Raw genomic sequence first — 23232 nt, forward strand, 5'->3', positions numbered from 1 at the left:
AGCATTCAATAATCATTTCAGGAAAAGGGGATCTAGGAAGTCTCATCATCAGCGAAGTGCATTTTCAAGCCTTACATGGAGGAAATCAGCACATGACAGCTTTCATCAGAAGAAAATGTTGGAACTTAGAAAGTACCAGTGGTGGTTTCTGGCTACTCCAGACTAGCGGTGGTAAGTTTGACTTCGTCAAAGAAAGAGAAGATCAACTGAGAGAAGAGCTGCAGGAATCACATTGGAAAAAAATCGCTTATTACGCAGTTATGGAGGCGGTTACTAAACAAGAGATAAGCACAACAGGAAGTGATGGAGCTTCAACCATTAGAGGTTTGGAATCACTCCATAACTACTCCATTCCAGGGTTGTCGCGAACCTAAGTTAAGCCTTTTAGATTTTTTGTTAATGGGAATAGTAGTTCATGGGAAACTAATTCTTAATTATGTAGCAATTATTTTAAAGGGGGATTAAATAGTTGTAATATGAATGTCATACTATAAATAACGTAATGTGAAACAAAATACTGTGGTCAGCTGATGTTTCAGTGTATCATCCAGGGAATCAAGGCCGCAGTACTCAACCTTTAATGCCACGACTGAGACAACATTCTGCTGGAGAGGTCCACAACCCATTTCGTCGCCCTCGTCAATATGATTAATCATCGATTAATCAGGGATTGCTCACCTGGAATTGTCGAAAGTAGAGCGGCTTACAGTTCTCGGTGAAGCAATCCTGACGTGACAATTAGTTGTGGATGCATCGACAGCAGAATACGGTTGCGTACCAGCGACCGTAAACTAGTTACGTCGTTTGTAATGTTTACGAACAATAGATTTACTTAACATTTTTAACATCACTGTTATATTTAATTCAATTTAATATTATATTAGATAGATAGGCTTTTGTTAATAAACGATAGTATTGATAGAACCAAGGTGGTTGTTAATACTCACCCCCTCAACAAATATTAATAATGTAATAATAAAGTAAAAAAGAAAAACAATAAATACAAGTTGTACTATTTTAGGGCAGACACCCTTTCTGTTCGGATATCGATGGTTATCGCTCTCTCCTAGGATTAACAGGAACATTAAGAGGCCCATCTACTAAACCAATGATAACGGGAATACCATTTTGCACCATAACTCTACAATATGTAATATTGATAAATTCAAAGGGATTTACAATATTACCTCTCTTTTGTAGGAGTAATTTTATTAAATTTGCTGTAATAAAATTTAATAAAATACCGTTCTTCTTGTAAATTAGATGGGTCAATTTCTTTCCGTAAATTTGTGTTGAGTGTCGACAATGTTATGTAAAGTGGTATCAATCGCAAAAGTTATGGCCCCCAGCTGCTAATTCCCTTTTTTGGGGACTTGGAGATGAAACTAGATTTGCTCGAGCAATGTGGAAGTTGTCAACCAAACATCCATTTTGATGCGATTAAATTTCTTGTGTAAATGCAGTTTAATTGGGTTTAAACCAGTGTTTTTATTTTTTAAGTAAATACAAGGTGTTTATAAATGATTCTAGCATCAAGGGTGGCTATGAAATGTCAAAGAAATTTGCCGCTCATTACAAATGTGAGTTTCGATTTGTCAACTGACATTTGCAGTTAACCTCAAACATGAAGCAAAGTAAATTTTGAGAAATAAACTATTCCAGTTGTGGTTTAAAACCTGAAAATTAAAAACTTGGGCACAAAACCATAACTAAAACGTCATTGAAGTAAGTAACATTATAAATAATTTTCAAGATAGTTATATTCATTATGTGAACAAAGCGGCAAAATAGTGTACGACAGGAATTCCATAGCCACGCTTGATGCTAGAAACATTTATAAACACCTTGTATTAATTACTTGTTTTCAAAGAGATTCGCGGACTGAAGACCCAACGGTCATTCCCATTATTTGACGGTTCCCCCAAATAATTCATAACATAAATAAATGGGGAATGTTTTAACAAAATAATAATTTGCATTTGAAAAGCGCGCCAATTTTAGTGCCCGAATTGTCAATTCTTCGCTCTGAAATTATCCTTTTCTTTGCCGCGAAATTAGCGTTTCGGCGCAAACCAAGTGGCAACATCTCATCTAAAACTCAATCCTTACAATCCGTCAATGCATTTTTCGCCGGAGAAACAGAATACCGATTTTGACAGGTCTTGATAAATTGGTTTTAAAAAATCTCGGGTAACAAGTTTTTTCAAGAGAGAAACAGAATCAGAGGATTTTATTTAGTTTTGAGTGGGCATCTCCATGTTTAATCCGAAATTTTTTATTTCTAAGATAGGATCTAAGAAGTTGGTAATATAATTTGGGAAGAATCGATTTGAGTTTCTGTATCCTTCAAGCGAAATTCGATCAAAAGCTTGGGCAAATGTTTAGAAAAATTGCAGAGCATACTTTTTTGTCCTTGATGGATTTTTCTTTATTAAAATTAAAAAAATTTAAATATTTAATCGAGAGCTAAAACACTTTTTCATTGGATTGACGTCACATCTCAGCTTCGCGCTCCGCTCACTGATAGAATTCCATATAAACAACATTTGTTTCTCACCACCGATGCAATTCGTGGTTGTTTTTGCAAGAGAATTTATACATAATGGAAACGTGGATTTCAAAAAGTCAGAACACAAAATTTGAAAAACGTAGATGTGCAAATGATATGAAATTTTTTATCAAAAATTCCAATCTTTGGTAGTGTTAAACTGTCGCGGTAACTGCATCTTTTTTTTATCTTGACATGCTACTTTACAATAAACATAAGAAGTGGTTGGATTTTTATTATACAAGAGAAATACATAAAATATTATGTTGGTGTTTCTGATTTAACGGGTGTAGTGTCAGACTGAATGTTTATTTTCATTTTTGTTTTTCATTATTATCTATCGGCGGGCGCATGGTCTCTAAAATTTAATAATAATTTCTATAATACACAGTCAGATTAATTATTTCTTGCCCTCACATGATACATTTTTAGAAAAAATCGTACTTACATTTTATTTTATTCTGATTTGATTGAATTTTATTTATGTATAACATAATTTGTTTAGTATATTTTGAAAAGAATTGTATAGAAACTACGCAGTGAGTTACGCCCTACGTATCCGCAAAAAAATTATAATTTAACAATTTGATAGAAATTTATTAGGTGGTTTACTGTATTGGATTTTTGAAAATTAGGCTAAATTAATAACTGATACAAAGTTTTTGTTGTTTTTTTTTTAATTTAAAATTTATAAATAATCCACTATAGACTACTCTATAGAATGCAAGTCGCAACTAAATTGTTAAATTTCTTAGAAAAAAGTTTTTACGTTAGACCAAATTTTTTTTTTATTTACAACCATTTAGTTATTTGTTTATAACGTAGTTCGCTTTAAACAAGTTATGATAGCCATAACTGGAACCAGGGTAGTTATAAATGCATAGCAAGCTCTGATTGGCTGAATATCATTTAGTTATGATAACTATAACCCAATGTTTCATCAATTTATCTAAGTACACAATAAAAACAACTGTCAGATTGTAATTTGACAACTAAAATTTTACTAAAGTCATTAAAGTTTGTGTATTTTAAAGAAGAAAACAGGGTTTCAACATGGATTATAATACTGATGACGAATTAATGAGTTAGACATTGCAAAGCCTTAATCTTATCCTTAAATCTCTTGCCAAAAAAATCCAAGGTTCTTGTCCACTTTTTTTTGTCGTAGATTAACCATAGTATTACTCCACTTGCTTGCAAGCTCACTGGTGTTGCAAACTCAACCTCGTAAATTAGAGGTCTATAAGCTCGTATAATAAATAATATATTATTATTAAAACCACTACTTTTGTAAAGCTCCTTTCGGAGTAGGAGTTTGTACGAGACCGCGGACTCAAGGAGACTACTCAATTAATAACAAAAATAAGAAAACGGTCAAACAAAATATATTAAATTATATAAAGAATTGACAAAATGCTAATAAGTAAAAATTTACAAGTTGCAAAGCTACAAGTTTCAAGTTGCAAGATCGATAAATGGGATTAATTTAAAAATTACATGTTTCAAACAAAATGGCGTCATCGCTTAGGTTGAGGACGAAAAATGTACGTTAAAAGCGGAAATACGCGGACTGCTTTCGAGGCATCTGCAATCTAGACTTAAATCTAGTTTTGACAAATGAACCGCTCGCGAGATTACGTAACAGATACTCTAAAGTAACACGGCTCCTAGTAGTTGATCGGGACTTCGGAAACGTCCTGAACGAATACAGTGTCTGCCTGGATGGGTTGCTCTGGACAGAAACTCCAAGTACGAAGAGATGTAGAAACCAGATGGACCGGAAGCAAAGTCCAAAAGCCAAATGGACAAAAATCACAAGAACAGAAAAAAGTCTGTTATGGAACGAAAATCTCTTTAAGTATCGAGTCGCAAGGAAATATCGTAAATTCGTAATAGTCACATATTATGGAAAGCGGCTTAAATGGGCGTGAGCTTGGTAGTAGCTTCAAATCTGACTACGTCGCGCTAGGATTGGACTAAACCACCACTAATCAAAATTAGGGCTAAAGAATTTTATACCCGATTATGTTCATCATGAATGACGTTTCACAAACTCAAAACCAGAAAGAATAATTCACAAAACTAAAGATTTCAAAATGACCGAAGATGCGGTCCTCCCTAAACACTTGTATAAAAAAAGGGGGTACTACCAACCTACGATAACCGAAATTACCGGCCGATCTACATGACAGCTGATCGTGAAGTAGGGTTATATGGTTTATTTACAAAAGTGTTCAGCAAAAAACCGACAAAATCTTCAAACATTAAGAAATAAGACGACAACTAGAAACACAACACAACAATGACCCCTCGTATTTACACAAGTCTCTTAGGATTGCCAAAACAACCAAGAGAAAACATTAACAACCAAAAAAAAACAAAAATAAATAAAACGTGTACTCTAAAATTGAGGCAACTGGTGTCCAAACAACCAACCTTGGAACAGGTAATAGAGCAAACGATGGTTACTTGGTTCCAACAAAAAAACAACAAAAGATGAAGGATTCCTAGATAACCTTTAACCCTCGAGCAAGTATTACTTTGGAAGACTTTAACTCCCGCCAGAGTTGAGCGATGACGCATTTTTTAGCTCCGCCAACAGAGCAATTTAGGGGTAAATTTCCCGGTATTTTCCCTACCGCACATTTTGACCGTAACACGTTTCAACTCTGAGAAAATGCACAATTTGCAGTTTTTTTGGATATGACAAAAGTCTTCAATTATATCAAAAATCCATTGTTTTTAAGTTAGTGTAAAGCAGTTTAATAAATAAAATCATTCTATGTATCATGTCGACTAAAGTTAAAGAAGTTTATATTTTTGAAATGCCTACTGTACCTTACATTTATCCCTAATTGTAATGAAAAAGATGAGCGAAAGTACCATGTCTTTTCTAGTTAAACCATCTCAGAAATCAAAGCAAAATTAATCTAAATCTATTCCTCTTTACAGTATGAAGTTTTTTTATAGGTAAAACTCGACAATACTGCTTAACCCTTTCTTATAAAATTTTACATTTCGCATCGCGACCTCTACGTTCGAAAAACATCTCGAAGTTTGACAGTTAGTCTTAAATAGAATACGGATAAACGGTTTTCGCTAGTAAAAGAAAAATGTCGCTACAATCTTCAAGGAGTACATGTCGAGTCCGACAAAATCGCCGTCATCATTAATATTCCGCCACCAACTAGGGCAAAACAAGTTCGTCAATTTCTCGACATGGCTTCGTGGTTTCGTACATTTTTAGCGCATTTCTCGCCGAACGCAGCGTCTTTAATCAGTTTGCTTAGGAAAGGCCAGAAGTTTGAGTGTGAAATAAAGCAGGATGAAGCTTGCAACGCTCACGACAGGCGTGAGCCCCCTTGCCGGGATAACTCGGCCAAACTAGCCCCGTGGAGACGGTCGGGGTTCCCAATAACAGTGAGACAATTTTTTGAGCGCCACGAACTTACGAGTATCTCGGATTCTCTTCCCTTAAGGGGGTCAGCCGTTAGTCGTTGTTGAAGTTCGACAACGAGCTCGCAAAATGCTGGTCAATTTCCCAAAGTAAAAAAAAGAAAAAAAAGAAAATCTAACGTGAACTAAATAACGTGTGATTTATTGACAAAAAACCTAGGAGGGGCTACTCCTCAACACAATAAATCAACGTAGATTACAAATGATGAGTTTACAAAAATTATGAAAAATGTTCAAAGTTGAACAGACGCGTCCTAAGATGTGAGGACCTTATTATTTAATGAAGTGCGACTAAAAGCGACTAACGCAAACGTATAGACCTATGTTTTGTTTCAGAACGCAATGGTCGATATCGTAATAACGGGAAAAATGTCTGTTCAAACTGCGATTACAAAGATAAATTTAAGTTAAGTGAATTTACGAAATAAAGCAATAGGTGATAGTGCAGTTAGTTGCGCTATACAAAAAAACGATTTAGATTTAAAGTAAAATATAACGACCGTATACAGAAATTTCGGCGCACCGACGATGAGTTTTATAATGTTAAAATGGCGTTTCAAACCGTGACTCCTGTTCCTGTTCGAAGGTCTCGAAGTCTACGTACTCAAGGCGGCGGGGCGGTGTCGCAAAAAACGGGCCAAAGGGGTAACGAAGTATAGCGATGATTGCGAGGGAGCAAACGAAAAACGAAGAACAAAATAAGAAAAACGAAGAAGAACGACGATGAAAAAAAAAAAACTGGAGGTGTTGAGCGGCTTCACACGTGTTAGAGTGTCTCGCACAGATCCGACACGAGGTCGCTGATTCCAAATAACTATCCAAAGATTTGGAATTAGAGTGTCTTTTAGCCCTTAGATCCGGCACAATATAAGGCCGATGGTCTGGATTTTTCAACAATAAATCAAGATTTTAACGAGGAGCTTGTCGACACTTAACGAAAACACCTCTGACGATTAGCACGTCAACAGCAAAACTCACCTGCGTGTGACGAGGAAAGGGTGAGGGGCCAAAGGTGAAAAAGTTGAGAAAGAATTTGAATATTAGCGCGCCAATTGTAAAGATGTCAATTAACCTAGGGAATTTAATACTAAAGATGAATAAAATACTACGATGACATATGACAGTTCTAGGTTAGGTAAATGTAAACAAACGAAATAATATAGAAACTGGCAAGATTGCGCTTTTAGGGATGCTAGAAGAAAAGGGTAGAAGAACAAGAAATCAATATTATATAATTCCAAGACGAGTAATAGATTCCATTATAGCAAAAAGAAGAAGAGCGAAAATAACAATACCGAAGACACATGGGCACTGACAATGTGGTTCCTACAGCCCACATAGGTTCCACTAGGACACATTAAAGAGAAATATAGTGGCTGCTTGTCCTAGAGGGCAGCATTTCCAAGGGTGTTAACAAACGGTTTACAATTCCGTATCGCGTGTTGCGACCTGTAGGTTCAAAACCGAAATAAAGAAACCTACTATGGCAATAGTCGATTCAAGATCTCTATTTATGTGGTTTGGAGAAACTCCGGGGTAGTGCTATTCTATCCCAAACGGTAAATAACCATGACGGGGACTATTTACGTAACGGTAACGTTACAAGATTTTCGCTGCGTAAAGACAAAATTCGTGTCGGTTCTAGTTCTTTCCTGCCCTGATTTTTCGCTTCCCTTTGTTGTACAAACTGAAGCTAGTGACTATAGCATCGCTACCGTTCTTACACAAGAACAGTCGAATGGTGAACATGTCATCAGCTGTATATTAAGAAATCTAAGCGATTTCTTAATACAACTGATGACATGTTCACGCCGCGGAACGTAATTACGCAACCACTCAGAAGTAATGCTTATCAGTAATATGAGCCATTGAAAAATTTTGGGAATATTTGAAAGGTTATCGGTTTATGGTCATCACTGATCAATATTCGCTAGTATAGTTACAAAATCTTGAAAATCCTACGAAAAAGCTTTGTCGTTAGGCTCTCGGTCTGTAATCATTTGATTTCAAAATCGTTCATCGCAAGGGTGGTTCCAATGTTGTTCCGAATGCACGTAGTCTTGTAATTCCAAAAATCTAAACACTCAAGATCTTTAAAGCGATTTTTCTAACGTCTGACGTTCGTGATGCTTGGTATGGTAGGTCTGGTTACAAAATTTCCTTTCTAATTATTCACAAAGGCGTATCTATGACCAACAACTTTACAGAATTGTTTATAGTCGTAATGCTACTTTCGTTCCTAAAGATTTTCGAGTCCAAGTCCTTGAAAAGAATTATGATGGTCACTTGGGTGGTCGTCTGGGGGTGTTCAAAACTTACAAGCTCACCACTCAAACATATTATTGGACTCAACATATTAAAGGACATATGAGTAAAAACCTAATCGCAGACCGTCCGTGGAAAATTTTTAGCACTGACTTAATCGGACCATTATCTTGCTCAGCTCAGGGTCATTCTAGTTTTCTTTCTTTTCTTTTTTTGTAAGCGATTGTTTTAGCAAATTCTGTCGTTTGTTTCTATTTAAAGAAAACTACATCTAAGAATGTCATACGCCTCCTGGAAAAGAAGATAATTCTTTCATTCGGCGCTCACAAATAGTTTTACTCGATAACGGCGTGCAATATGCTGGTCGTGAAATTCAACAACTCGTACATTGATACGGATTCATTCTTCGATTCAATCCCGTTTATCATCCCTAAGAAAACCCAACCGAGAGGGTAAATCGGACGCTTAAGCCTATGTTGATAGCGTACACTGATCAAAACCAACGTTATTGCGACCGTGATTTGCAGAAACTAGCGTGCGCAATTCGAGACGAGATGTTAAAACTTTATCGCCTGTTAAATTCTCAGTTGATAAAGGAACAATTTGTGCCATCTTTATGTAGAATTCGCCCCTGGTAATTTGGTTTAAAAAAAGAGTTACTCTTTGACCAATGCAGCAAATCATTACTCATCGTCGCTCGCTTCTCCGTTCGTTGGTTCGTTTCGTGTCGCCAAAAAAATCGGATACGCGGCCTATGTCTTAAAAGGCGATGAAAATAAAGGTCGACCTTACATCGACAATAAACCAAGGATTAGTAACGTACAGCTCTCGTTTCGAGGCTTCGGATAGCGTCTCATTTCGCTATTAAACCCGAATTATTTTCTCGTGATTTTATCGTTCGTTCTAGTTGGGTAGGTAAAGGGTGGATTCGGGTTATCGGCGAACATTTTACCCCTTCATTGACAATCAGTGTGTCCAGCCCGAGAAACAATACTAAGAATCGTTTTGTTGTCCGGATAATAATCACGACCTGGAAAATGTCCTCGGTACGTTCTTGCTGCTAATATTAATTTCGATAGCACTCTTCAAAAATAATTTCGAGGCATTCTGCCGCCGAGTACTCCTGAAGCGTTTTAGGATATTTGTTATCACCAAACACCAACTAGGAAACCAGCAAGCAAGGGAAACCAAAAGAAACGCCGTTTCACACTCCACTTGGATTTTCACTGTGTCAGTTGTCCTCCAGGTGTGTCTCTTGTCATTCAACGCTCGTCAACCAGTAGTCTTCAACCCTCTAGTCAATTTCTAAAGTACGCTGAGCCGTTTCTGCACACTAAGTTCAATATGAGTTAGATTTATTGAAGCCTGTCATTCTAACGTCAGTGAAATTTTTACCGGACCAGATTGTTCATACAAAATTCAAAGGAGAAAATTTAAACTGGTTTCTTAGCAACACGCCAGTGTATCCTCCAGACCATCTCCACGCGGCCTTGTGATTGGTCAACTTTGTCATGTCTTTTCTCAGTTTCTGTTGGAGCAGGAACTTTTTTTCAGCAATTTACACATTCACACCTTTTCCCGATAGCCCCGGTTTTCGGCTAGGAATGAGTTCTGGGACAGCCTTTTTTTTATAGGACACCATAATTTACGACCTATTATTACAATGTAAAAAGCAGAAAATATGTACAAAATATGTGGCTTTGTTAAGAATGAACCTTACTTGTAATAATCCATAAGTCAAGTTGTATATTCAGTTAATCATTTTACAGCAAAAAAATTAATTACGGTGAAGTGATAAATGCACTGAAAACGAGGTTTTTAAATTTTTTTTTGCTAAAAACTGAAACAACCATTTGCTTGAAAAAAAATGTTGATGGAAAGTCAAAAGGCAGGAGTTTATGGTAAAAATTAAAACATACAAAAAACAATTCTAAATAAAGTACTTTAAAAAAATTGTAAACTAGCTGTCCTATATATAGGACACTGGGCGGTAATGGGTTAAAGTACGCTGAGCCGTTTCTGCACACTAAGTTCAATATGAGTTAACTGATCTATTAAAGCCATGTCATTCTAACGTCAATCAAATTCACAGTGAATCAGATTGTCTATACAAAATTCTAAAGAGAAAATTCTTAGCAACACCCTTTAAATGGGTAAACCCCCTTCTTTGGTGTGTGGTGCTACTTTGTTGGAGCTCAAATAAGTATCAAAACTCGATCCCGAACAATCTTCGATGGCAGAAATAAAAAGAAAGGAAAATTACTATATTACTAACCCCAAATTCAGGTATAAAACGTAGAGTAAGTGGAGATTTCATTTGAACTCATTTGAACCGCGGAAAATAGTGTCTCACTTCAGTAAATTTTTTTGTTTACATTCGTTCTGTTAAATTAGTTGCAGATCGGGTGTTTCCGTGCTTTTTGTTGTTTTTTAAAAATATAAATTTTAGAAATTTTCTAAAAATGTGAATTATGTGGGTATGTACTTGTAACGCACTACCGTGATACTGTATCATCGGACAATGCCATAGATCGCCGGAAAAATATTAAAAAAATGCATGTCTTCAATTTTTCGAGATATAATAGATTGAAGCTGAAAAGTTTAATGCCAAAATTAACGATTTTTGTGCAATAATTTTAGGTTCAAATAATTTTGTTACCTAAAGGACATTTTGCGCAAAAACATGGTGCAAAAAAAACCGAAAAAATCTTGTTAGATATGCCTGAAAACCGTTAACAAGATTTTTGAATCAACAATGTCGATCAGTGTGGCATCGCTCACATGAAACCATAGTTACATTATTCATTCATGAGCCGACCTGAGTAACGCCAACAATACAATAGTAACATTACTATGGCTTTCAATACTGGAAACAGTTCAGCAATGTTGCCATTTTTTAAATTTTCTTATGGTCTTCCTGAAAAATGACAGAGTCTGTAATTTTTTTTATCACTTTTTTTTTGGTACTCTGGGGGATCACCTAATTACCCCTTTTTAAGGTGGTGCGCCATTTTCCGGACACCTGTGTATAGGTATGTACACACGTATTATTAAATTCAGTACATAAATGGCTCTACTAAGAGCAAAACTGAGATCTGACCCCACAGAGTTAGGGTCACTGGTGCTATGGTTTTCAGTCTAGCTCGAATCGGACTTTTAAACACGCTTAAATAGTCATGAGCAACTTCTTTTTATTTGAATTTTACAAATTTCAATAAAAATTTAAATGATTGTCCTGCAAGAGTTCAAAGAATGCTTTTATCTCTTCAAACATATGACTACTGAAACTAGGAAAATTTTTAGTAGTAGCTAATACATTATTTAGATCCTACATAAATTTAAATCTAGAAACCCAAGTTTGTTTAATTACAGTAATAAATGACATTTTATGTATACAAAAATCAAAAATTGAAGAAACAGAGCGTAAAATTTTTTGGAAACGATTTGTAGTTATTTTGGAACATAACAACAAATGTCCTAAAAATTCAAATTTTTGTGTATATTGGCTAAGAATAAATCATGATAGAACCAACATAATTCAAGAAGGTTATGCATGTTCCGTTTATGCTAATTCCAATAAAAAGAACACTAATATACATGAAATTCCGACAAAACCTTGGAATAAAATAAGTATTGACATCTACGAAATTGACAAGAAACAGTATCTTCTTGTAATTACGTATCTCTCAAAGTTTGTTGAAGTAGAAAATTTAAGTTCAAACTTAACGTCAAAAAATATAATTAATAAATTAAAAAGTACTAGAAATTGTGATCTCAAACAGTGGCTCAAATTTAAAAAGTAAAACATTCTAAAACTTTGCTTTACTAAATTTTGAAATTTTGAACATAAAATGTCTTTATCTTATCATCAACAGTGTGACGGACAAGTGGAAAGAGGAATTCACACAATAAAAAAGATAATAAAGATGTTTGTTTAAAACATGACAGACGAACAAAATGGAAATAATTACAACTTCTTTTGTGGCTTTATTGTTTTCTCCTAGACGGTACAAGCCAGTTTGTTGGCTAATCCAACTTGATGAAACGATCTCATCATGACATTCGAGTTGTGATTCGTTTCCTGCTGTAAGGCTAAATTCATTAAATAAAATTAATTTGGAAATGTGATACTGTTCCCGTAAACGTAATACGAAATCAAAATATTTGATAGGCGTCATAATAACTACACAAAGTCAGGGTAATTTTTTTAGAAAAAGTTTTCTTATTTAACAATCTTCCATTCGTTGCTAAAATATTTCTGAAAATGGTCTGAGAGACCCTGCGCCTCGACCATAGAGTTAATGTAATTTTAAAGTTTAAAGTTTATAAAAAACTGGAAATAAATATAAATAAATTGAAACTTACAAAACATGTTGGCATATATGAGTACCCTCATCTTTACCATCGGGACAATCTTGAACACCATCACAAATGTTGCGTATTTCTACTGTTCGTCCATTATCACAAATAAGATTTTTTACATTTTGGAGAAATGCTCCATGAATGAGAATAATAAAACAGAAAGTATATTTCATGTTTTCTAACCACAAGATTTAGTTTGATTCAGTTTTTGAGAACAATATTTGAAGAATGCTGTTAACAAAGCAAATATATTTTGACGCATGGATGAGAATATAAACTGGCAATTTTATAAATTTACAATGTGCTTTACAATGTGAACATTTTACGATATGGCTAACGTACATTTTATATTGTGATTTAAATTAGATTTTTAACGACAATTTATTATACACGGTGTATCGTACATGTAAAACTAAACGAAAATGTGCTACAGTTTTTGTCCTAATACCGTTCGCCACTGACCTACTGGTCATCTCGAAGACACTTTCGTTTCTAAACGAAATGCATATGGACAAAACAAACTTAAAACTCTGGTCCTACAAAATCTAATGACTTAAAAGTATACGGATTTCATTCTATTTATGAAACACCTATATAAACCGTGGTTCATGAGTAATGAGTTTAAATAAATTTACGATGCAACCAATAGCTACTAATGAGTTATACAATTTTCAACTTCTGCCGAAGTGCAGAAACATTTGTGTAAAACGTCATTACTTTTTACAGATACAAAAGAGTCAGAATTAAAAGTTCAAAATTAAACTTAATTTATTAATTATATGTGTGCGTGCAGTCGTGGAAAGTCGCTGTGTCAAAATAAAATTAAGACTGATCATAAAATTTGATTAAATTGGAATGGTACTACATTAGTTTTCAGAGAAAATTTCGCATGTTGTGGATTTGCCGCTTTCACGTAACATTAATAACAGTACTAATTATTTTAAATGTTAAGTTTTGGCAAAACGACACGGTGTAGTGGTGGGTATATGCGTCGGATAATAGCGGTTACTGAGGCGCCGCTGGCGCTGGCTACAACAGAGCCGGCTAAGGAGTAAATCAGAGATTGAAAACAATATGCTCGCAACTGTGTTGTAATGCTATTAGGTTTAGGTGTCGTTTGAATTCGGGATCAAAATACACAAATTTAGAGTTAAATTTAAATACAAGTGTCTCATGACCCATAGAGCAAGGTAGTGTGCCGACTGCAATACAGATGGTGAATTTCAAAACAAAAATTAATTAAGTTTAATAATATAGTAGTCTCGCGGTATCCGCGGGGGTTCGGTTCCAAGCCTGACCGTGGATAATGAAAATCGCGGATAGCAACAAATGCTATTTATTACATATGCTACATACATAGAAACGATAATATGTAGTAAAATAACATACAGATAAAATAAGCTTTTAGATCGTTATAAAAGTTTTTACTGAAATTAAAGGCATTTCGATTATGAAAAAAGTTGAAACCGGACAAACCGTACAACCGCGAACACAATCTTACGGGCTGATTTCAAGACGATTTGCAGTAACGCAAGTTGCGACGTAACCATGGAGATGGCGCAAAACTAGTGCAGCAAAGTTGCGCCTAATTTCAAGACGCTAGACTGCTGCAAATTGCATTAAAATTTAGCGCCACGTCAGTCCGGTGGCGCAACCTGTGGCGCAACATTTGCTTAATAGTGTCACTTCGAAAAATGGCTGGTGCTCGACAAGTTTTGGCGGGCTTAGCCTTCGATTTGTTCGAAAATTCTAGTGATAGTGATGGCGACGAGGAACATGTGCCCAGAGAAGGGTTTATCATCGAAGAGATAAGTGAACGGCTTCTTTTTCAACGGACGAGACTGACGAGGGGTGTTTTTAACTCTGTTTTAGAGGTTATTTCACCGGTTTTATTGAAAAACACCAAGAAGGGACGTTATCCGCATCTAACACCGATGTATAAACTATATGTGGCCCTCCAGTTTTATGCCACAGGTTCCTACCAGTGGTTAGTCGGCAGCAGTGGCCAAATTTCACAATCTGCGACATCCCACGCCATTCAGGAAGTTACCAACGCTTTGGTTGCCGTTTCACCTGATTATATTCGTTTTTCAGCAGCAGAAGAGTATCCATCGGTGAAACAGGCCTTCTACAGATTTGGAGTAACGCGACACGGGTCTGGTTTTCCGAATGTTTTGGGTGCAATTGACTGCACTCACATTCGAATCCAAGCGCCTTCAACAGCACCTGAACAGTATCTGAACAGACATTTATACCACTCTATTAACGTTCAGCTTATTGTAGGACCGAATTTAAAAATCTTCAATGTGTTTGCAGAGTATCCTGGATCTAATCATGACTCGTTCATTTGGAGAAATTCAGCTGTTCGCGAAGCCATGGCTGAAGGAAATTTTCCAGAAAGCTGGCTTGTTGGTGACTCTGGATATCCACAAGAACCATGGCTCATGACCAGTGACGAATGTGAACACACCAGCCGAGATATTGTACAATTCTGTACATATCTCCACAAGAAATGTTGTTGAGAGAACGAATGGTGTGTTGAAGAGTCGATGGCATGTTCTGGACTCTCCATTAGCATACACTTCAGAAAAAGTTTGTGCAATTACTGTGGCGTGTTGTGTCCTGCACAACATCTGCACAGCACATAACGTTGGAATAGAAGATCTCCAGCAGCATCCTTTTCTAGACGACTATCCCATTTAAGACCAACAACACCCAAATTATGATCACCATCGAAGGGAACTCATCAGACAACATTTCACTCAATAATGACGAACCTACCAGATTTTGACCCTCATTTTCTCAATTATGACCATTATACCTGATAATGACGAATAACAAGTACAGCTTACGCGTTTTCGGATGGCGAGAGTTGTCGCAACCACTCGCAAGTCAACGTTTCGAATTTACCGGCCATGATTGGTCAAACATTCAAAAAGTATTATCGGGCTTTTACTGCGCATCCATCGCTCTTGCCATCCTAAAATGCACGACCTTGTACTAGTGAAACCAATTCAGCAAAGCGTTATCGCTTCTTGGTAAGTAGCTTTTAGGTTTCAATTCAAAGTGTACCTACTGAACAATCTTTTGTTACAAGTATGTTTTGAAGGATGGCGTCCAAACACTGAAGAATAGTCAGAAGAATCCAGAATTGCCCAGAAGCCCGAACTGTGGCGAGGATTTTGTTATGTAGGTACTTTGTTTTTATAAATTTTTACACATCTACGTATTTTTTTCAGTGCTCATCAGAACTAATAGATGATCAACCAATGGTAAGCCAATCCCAACCGAGTTGGTCTGCAGACGAAAGTGGTGCAATCAACTAAATATTATATTACTTTTAATTATGCTCTTTTCAGCTATAGAATGATTAATAGCTAGTTTTATTGGTATTTACATATAAATACAACTAATTCAACCTTATTCTAGAGATACAGTAAAATATCCTAGGCAACGAGAGTGTAATGTTTATCTGATCAATGTATTTGTCCATAGTAACCGGTTATCAAATACTGTTCTGTTGTATATGTTCTGGATTGGCTACCGTTTTTTCTTTCAAAATTTTGGTATAGAATTGTTGCCTCCGTTAGCCTTTTTTCTCTGGGTCACGAGTTCTGGGACATGAATGCCATTTTACAAGAAAACTTTAGCGGATTGTCTAAAAGTAGCTCGGTTTTTGATAAAGTCTTAATAGGCTACCGGACACCAGAAAAATCGATGCATATTAATATGTTTATGAGTTACGTATATGCATAAATCAATCACCGAATATATTTTCTGTTTTCTAAAGGTCGGAATTGTTAGCTAAATATCCGTTTCAAATCTAGCTTTACGCGGTTAGTTTAAATAAGTCTTTAATGACTACGTCACAACTCCTTTCTATCCATATGGATTGAGAAAACGCATACGTCAGCGGAATGTTGTATTGCTGAGAGTGAGATAGAGTAATCGTTATGATTCCTCACTGGTTTCAGCTTTAAAGGACACTTGCATCAACCAATCAAAAGTTTTGTTTTTATCTGCAGTCATCTGGTAATTTTTGTGAATGCAAAAGAAACTGTTTTCTACCATTTTCTTCATTTACAACGTGTTAAGTATTGTGTGACGATTCAGTCCCTGTTCATAGACAATTTATCGTGTAAACAACACTTTCCCCTGAATGCACAAATAAAATAATTACATCGTAAGTATAAACGGTTACAGTTACAATAATTAAATTTATTAGTTCTTTGTATGGTAGTGTTAAGATGAAAACTCTCTTTAAGGCTAATCATGAGGAAGTGTTTTGTTCATTTATGCTTGAATTTCAGCGAGTCTACACCAAATAAGATATTTATATTGGTACCAACTGAAAAGGAGCGAAGAGCTAACTGGTACACCGCTGTCAATGAATATTTCATTCCGAAAACTACCCAAATTTACTTGCGAAGACCATTTTAATGTAAGTTAATAGGAAAAATAAGCTTAATTTTGTTTAATTTTTTATATCTATCCAGTTGAAATAAGATGCAGAAAATTGAGTAGAGTATAAAATGATTGGGACTCGCCTCAAAATGAAAATTGGTAGAGTTGCTCATCTATTCATTATGAGCCCTAAGCGAGAGCAATCTGAAATTTCTCAGTTAACAAGCTCGGCAAAGAAACGAAAATTAGATGCCTTGCGACCTTTGGGAAGGAAGGTGATAAAGCAGTTTTTTGCTTCTTTGAGTTCGATTACTCCCTCGCTACCAGAGGTTTCTGGTGAATTTTTTGTAAGTCCTAAAAAACCATTGTATTACACCGTCAAACCAACGAAAAATACAATGTCAACACAGATAACCCGTGTTGTCACAAATTGTAAAGCCGTAATCACGGACCAACTGCAGGTGGCAACAAAAGCTGTAAATACATACGCAGTTAAAGTACTAGAAAAAGGCATAAATACAGATGAAAAAAATCTGGTGGCTTTCAAGGTAGAAAATAACGATTCATTTTCAAGCGAATTGTCTGGATCTAGCAGTTGGTCCAACATCTGGGAGTTCTTCAAGATGGACTCAAGACAAAGTTGACCGGGACCCATATTATAAAACCCATATATCTATAATAGCAATCAATCCTCGATTATACCTTGAGTTGCCCAAAGATTCTTTTTTTTATTTTAAAGTTGCTAACAAAAAATGTGGCAATAAAGTACGAACACATTCTTATTACTTTGAAAAAAATTAGGCTGGACGATGCTAATGCTCGTTTATCAAATGAGTTCGATGTTACTGAATCCTATAATGAAAATTTTTTTAACAATTCGGTACCTACTCTGGTCGGATATTTTAGAAAATTCATACTTTGGCCTGCAGCTGCAGAAATTGAAGAATTGTTGCCAATTCCATTTCGTTTAAATTTTAGGAAATTGCAGTCAATAATTGACTGTTTGAAAATGGAAATTCAGGTTCCAAAAAATCCTGTTCAGCAGGCCTTGAGTTTATTCAATTATAAACATTGCAATACGATTAAATACCTAATATCAACATCGCCATATGGTTTTGTGAATTTTATATCTGGAGGGTATGGCGGAAGAACACCTGATGCAACAATCCAGCTATTTTTGAGTGCTTCCTGACAACTGCCAAATAATGGTCGACAGGGGCTTCAAACAAATCTCGGAAGCCTTGGTGGCAAAGAACTGTGTGATAGTGCGTCCTCCTTTAGTGTACCAGCAGCAAAAACCAAATAAAAAAGAGGTTAGGGAAACTAGAAGAATAGCTGCTCTTAGAATACACGTGGAGCGGGTCATTAGACGTCGGAGGAAATTTCGTATGTTGAGAAGACATCCACGTGTAAACAATTATCTTTATTTATATGACTCCATTGTAATTATAGCATGTTAAATAATAATAATGTGTAAGGTTTATTAATAAAAGATTAAAAACAATTACAGTTTTGTAAAAATCGCCTGTTGCCAAAATACTTCTGCTTTCTTCAGAAGATCTTAAACGTATTCTTCGTTAAGATGAACTTCCTTTGTTCTAAAATCCCTGGTTATTTTAAAATCCAGTGGAGCAACTACAAAATATCCAAGTTTGCGATTACTCTGATACATTTGCAGCTGAATTTCTGCAAAGAGTTTATCACATATTCTTTCTTGGTATAAATATGTTTTTTACAGTTTTTCCTTAAACGGACAGATAATTTCCACAACATGTGTTTTTATAAGGCCATCAGGGGACGCACCAAAATGAGGAAAATTCTTGTGAATAAAAATTCTGGCATCTTCAACTTGTAATTTGAACTTTTTTTTAAATTCGTTGCGCATATCACTTTCCAATCATTTTCCCCTATCCATCGCCTCATTTTGAATAAGTTTAGACCCTTCCAGAATACCAAACACTAATTTTACTTTGTTTTCTTGTTTCCTTTTCTGCTGTGGTGCAAATTGTTTGTGTTATTTTTTCCTTAAGAAAGTTCAAAAAATGTGTGGCTGTTTTTACATCACTTTCTCTTTTAAATTTGCAATGTAAACGATGCAGACAATGTTTACTAGTGTTTGACTAGGTGGCTCTTGGAAATCGCTTTTCCGTGGCTTTTGATTTTTTGTTTGTTATACTATGAAACAAAAATAGTCACAGAAAAGCTAGATCCACAAGAAAGCGAGATTTACCGATTTTCGAGGGCTACCTAGGTAATTCTCATTTTACATTTAGCAAACTTGTTTATGTCCTTCAATGTTTGAAACTTTGATAGATTGAAATAATTGTTCCTGACATTTTTTTTAATTACAAATTAAAGTACCAAAGAAAATAAATTAAAAACCAACGGGCTTCGCTATAAAAAAATCGAACAGTACGCGGAAAATTTATAAATTTAATAGCAACACAAAAGGGACTAAACGAGTGAACTAGCAGATTCTCTATTGAAATGCCAAAAAACTTCTATTAATAATTTTTGTGAGTTTGTGATAATTCAATTCATGGAATTCCACAGTTACGTACCGAAACAATCATTTTTTACTAAAATTAGGACTACTAGGCCGCCCTTCAAAATCGGTAAATTTCGCTTTTTTCGTGAACCTCGCTTTTTCCTAGCTTTGGAATTTGATTTGAGATTCCTTCTTTAATATACTATGAAACATTAATGGCCACAGAAATGCTAGTTCCACAAAAAAAGCGAGATTCACTGATTTCCGAGGGCATCTAATTAACTCTCATTTAACATTTAACAAAGCAATATAACTTCATTGTTTATGTTTTAAATTTTTGAAACTCTCATCGATTTAAAGAATTGCGCTTGGCTTTTTTTTTAACTTTAGATTAAAAATAAATAAATACTTAGAAGTACTAAAAAAAATAAATTAAAAACCAACGGGCTTTGCTATAAAAAAATGAACAGGAATATGGGTAAATCATACAGGCTGCATTTATTACGATTGTAGTTAACTCTCATTTAACAATTAGCAAAGAAATATGACTTCGTTGTTTGTCTTTAGTAGTGAGAGAATTGGGAGGCAAACGAGGTCACTCCAAGGCCATTCTAAGGCCACCCCCCACCCTAGTTTTTTCCCAAGGTCAATTGCGGCAGTGTCCACCCGACCACCGACCAGGGACAGTCTCCCTTAGCTCTCCGTCTAAGACAGTCATGCGCTATTTCCGTTTTACGTGTACTGGTGGTAGTTTGTTTAGTGAAACTTGTTATTTCAATCAATTGGGCCATTTGGACTTGGATGGTAGTTCCCTGCAAAAATTTTTTAATTTGTCAGATTATTGCAAGTGTTGCTACGATAAAAGAAAAGAAGAAGCAAGTCGTGTGACGCCCCCATGTGAAACGTTTGATAGTACCAAATTTACCATCGACCTCATTTGTGATGAGAAGAAATTGAGGGAATGCATTCAAGAATATGGAAAACCGTGTAAGGATTGTAAGGAGATATTTTTCAAAGTGACTTCTGAGGAACCAGACAATACAACACCATTAGTGACAACATGGTAGTGATAACTTGTATTGTTACCAAAATAAAATGATTACTCGACATACATTTTTTACTCATATTTTTTAATTTGATTTCTATACAGGTGTATTTCTCCTAACAGTTAGCAGTTGACCTTGAACGCCACTCGTATACAGAATGGTTTATTTTTATTTCATTTGAACCCGAGATACAGTGTGTATTTCTCCCAACAGTTAGCAGTTGACCTTGAACGCCACTCGTATGCAGAATGGTTTATTTTTATTTCATTTGAACCCGAGACACAGGGTTTATTTCTCCTAACACTTAGCAGTTGACCTTGAACGCTATTCATATAAAGAATGGATTATGATTTGATGGATATTTTTTACTCAGGTTGAATTTCTTATACTCACTCAGGTATACAGGATGGATATTTTTTAATTGTAGATCATATACAGGATGGATATTTTTTTATCATACTTATATGAACGCGTTGGGTTAAATAAACAGTTGATTAAAAAAAGTTTTTTATTATTAAAAAAAGTTTTTTATTATTAAAACATAATAAGGTGCCTTAAGCCCACAACTCCTCATCCCAAAAGAAGATGGGGAGTTGAACAAACTTATAGCGCTCCTCCTTTGGTTCAAAGGGCGGCTGCCAAGGGTCCTCTGGAAGTGGAGGCGGCGCGACCAACGCAGCCCGACACTTCTTTAACTGTTTTGCCAAATTCTTCGGCCGGACCCAATGGTCTTTAACTAGACCACATTGAACCACTGTTAAAAATAAAGTAATTAACAATTGTTAATAATTGAAAGAATACTTACAGAAGGGCTTCTTACACATGGTGATTGTTGCGACTAACTATCAACTGATATGATTGAGGGTGTTTTATAAGAAGTCCCCTCCTTTATTGCGAAGGAGTTTAGCCAGACGGTTCAAGGTCTTTTAGTTTTCCTTATTGCTGTCGGATCCACCTTCACGCAGTTTTGTTGCATCCGCATACGTGAAAGTGAAAAAGGTTAACAAGTGAGTAATTTATGGGATACCAGAAGTAATTATTATTTTTTTAGAATATGTATTGTTATAAAGTTTGGGAAGATGAAGAGGAAGATTTCATCTGTAATTGGTGCATTAAGCTTCAACAAAAAAATTGGTTGACGCTTTATCATATCCATTCAATCGAACCAACTCATTATCAGTGCCATCACTGTAATTTAATTATATGTGATGAGGGACCAAGAAGTTGTAGGGGTGAAGAGGAGTGTCAAATTATGTATTATATAGATTATACTTCTGCAGTGCGAAGTGAAATATATTATGACACTGATGAAGAATTCGAAAGTAGTAGTGATAGTGGATTGGGGGATGAAAACTGTTTTGAATCTTGGTCCAAGGATAAGATAAGTAGTGATTAGAGGTATATAAGACATGTGAAAACGTATATTGTATTAGTCTTAAATATGTGTAGAGATTAAAAGCATGAAAAGAAAATCGTGTGTTACTAAGAAGAAAACAGGAGGTTCAATTATTAAAAGAACATTAGATAAAATAAAGAATATAGAGTGGCATATTCCTTCCTATAAGTAAGTTAAAAAAATATATACCATCCCAATACAATATTCTTTCCTCTAAAAGTTTCTGTGGCCCTGGAACTCAATTAGATAAAAGATTAGCAAGAGGTGATAAGGGTATTAATCCACTAGACGAGTATTGCAAAAAACACGACATTGTATACAGTAAATCCTCCGATTTAGCAACCCGACATCAGGCTGATCGTGAATTAATTCAACAAGCGAGTGAAAGACAAAAGACGCCTCAGTAGGTGAAAAAGCAGCAGCTTTTTTAGTTAAAAATATAATGAAGGGTAAAGTGAAGATCGGTTTAGGTGTGAAGAAGAGTAAACGAATATCGCGTAAAACTCGGGTAGTAAAAGCACCCAACTTTACAGCAGCAAAACGTGGAGGGTTTCTACCCTTTCTTCTTCCATTATTAGGAGCTCTTGGAGCGTTAGAGAGTGGAGCTGCAGGTATTGCTACACCAGTAAATAAAGCGAAATCAGATAAACAAATGTTGGAAGAAACACAACGCCATAATAAAGCTATGGAAAGCCTAAATACTCTTAGTACAGGGAAAGGGTTGGGAAAGAAAAGTGGAAAAGGTTTATATCTAGGACCTTATCAATGGCATTTAAAAAATTCTGGAAAACGCAACGGGCGTTAAATAATACTGAACTCGCTACAATAGTAAAAAAATTAAAAATTCCATATTTCCGTGGGATTTTTATGAGAACAAAACTACCCCACCGGATTAAATTATATGAAACTGGTATCATCAATATGGATCATTCTAAAGGTGAAGGAACACATTGGACAGCTTATATAAAACGACGAAACAATGTAATCTATTTCGACAGTATGGGACAATTACCACCTTTAAAAGAAGCTGTGAAATATTTTAAAAGTGATAATCGGATGAATAAAATCAGATATAATCATGATAGATATCAAAAATTTGATTCACATAATTGTGGACAATTGTGTGTAAACTTTTTATATACAAATGTTCGGAGAAGAAATCGATCATTAAAGGAGAAATAAGTGAAGCAAAATGTTGTTTGTATTTACTGGAAAATCATCTGTTTTAAGTGCTGATTTCAACCCACCCGTGGAAATTGAAGATGGG

At 35.5% G+C, this 23232-nt stretch overlaps 1 protein-coding gene across 1 annotated transcript in view; it reads right to left on the minus strand.

Moving 5' to 3' along the window:
* LOC148166008 (CLIP domain-containing serine protease B4-like) overlaps positions 1 to 12975 on the minus strand; it is a 612376-nt gene extending 599401 nt beyond the window's left edge. The window contains exons 1-3 of the mRNA XM_088049497.1: positions 12958 to 12975; positions 12815 to 12908; positions 12635 to 12764 (exon numbers count right to left, since the gene is read on the minus strand). Of these exons, the coding sequence (XP_087905623.1) occupies positions 12635 to 12764; positions 12815 to 12908; positions 12958 to 12975 (242 nt within the window). The remainder of the gene's footprint in view (positions 1 to 12634; positions 12765 to 12814; positions 12909 to 12957) is intronic.
* Positions 12976 to 23232: the final 10257 nt, after the last annotated feature.

The sequence above is a fragment of the Gnatocerus cornutus genome, unplaced genomic scaffold, assembly GCF_029298725.1.
Source record: "Gnatocerus cornutus isolate USDA-ARS CGAHR unplaced genomic scaffold, icGnaCorn1.1 ctg00000033.1, whole genome shotgun sequence".
Lineage (NCBI taxonomy): Eukaryota > Metazoa > Arthropoda > Insecta > Coleoptera > Tenebrionidae > Gnatocerus > Gnatocerus cornutus.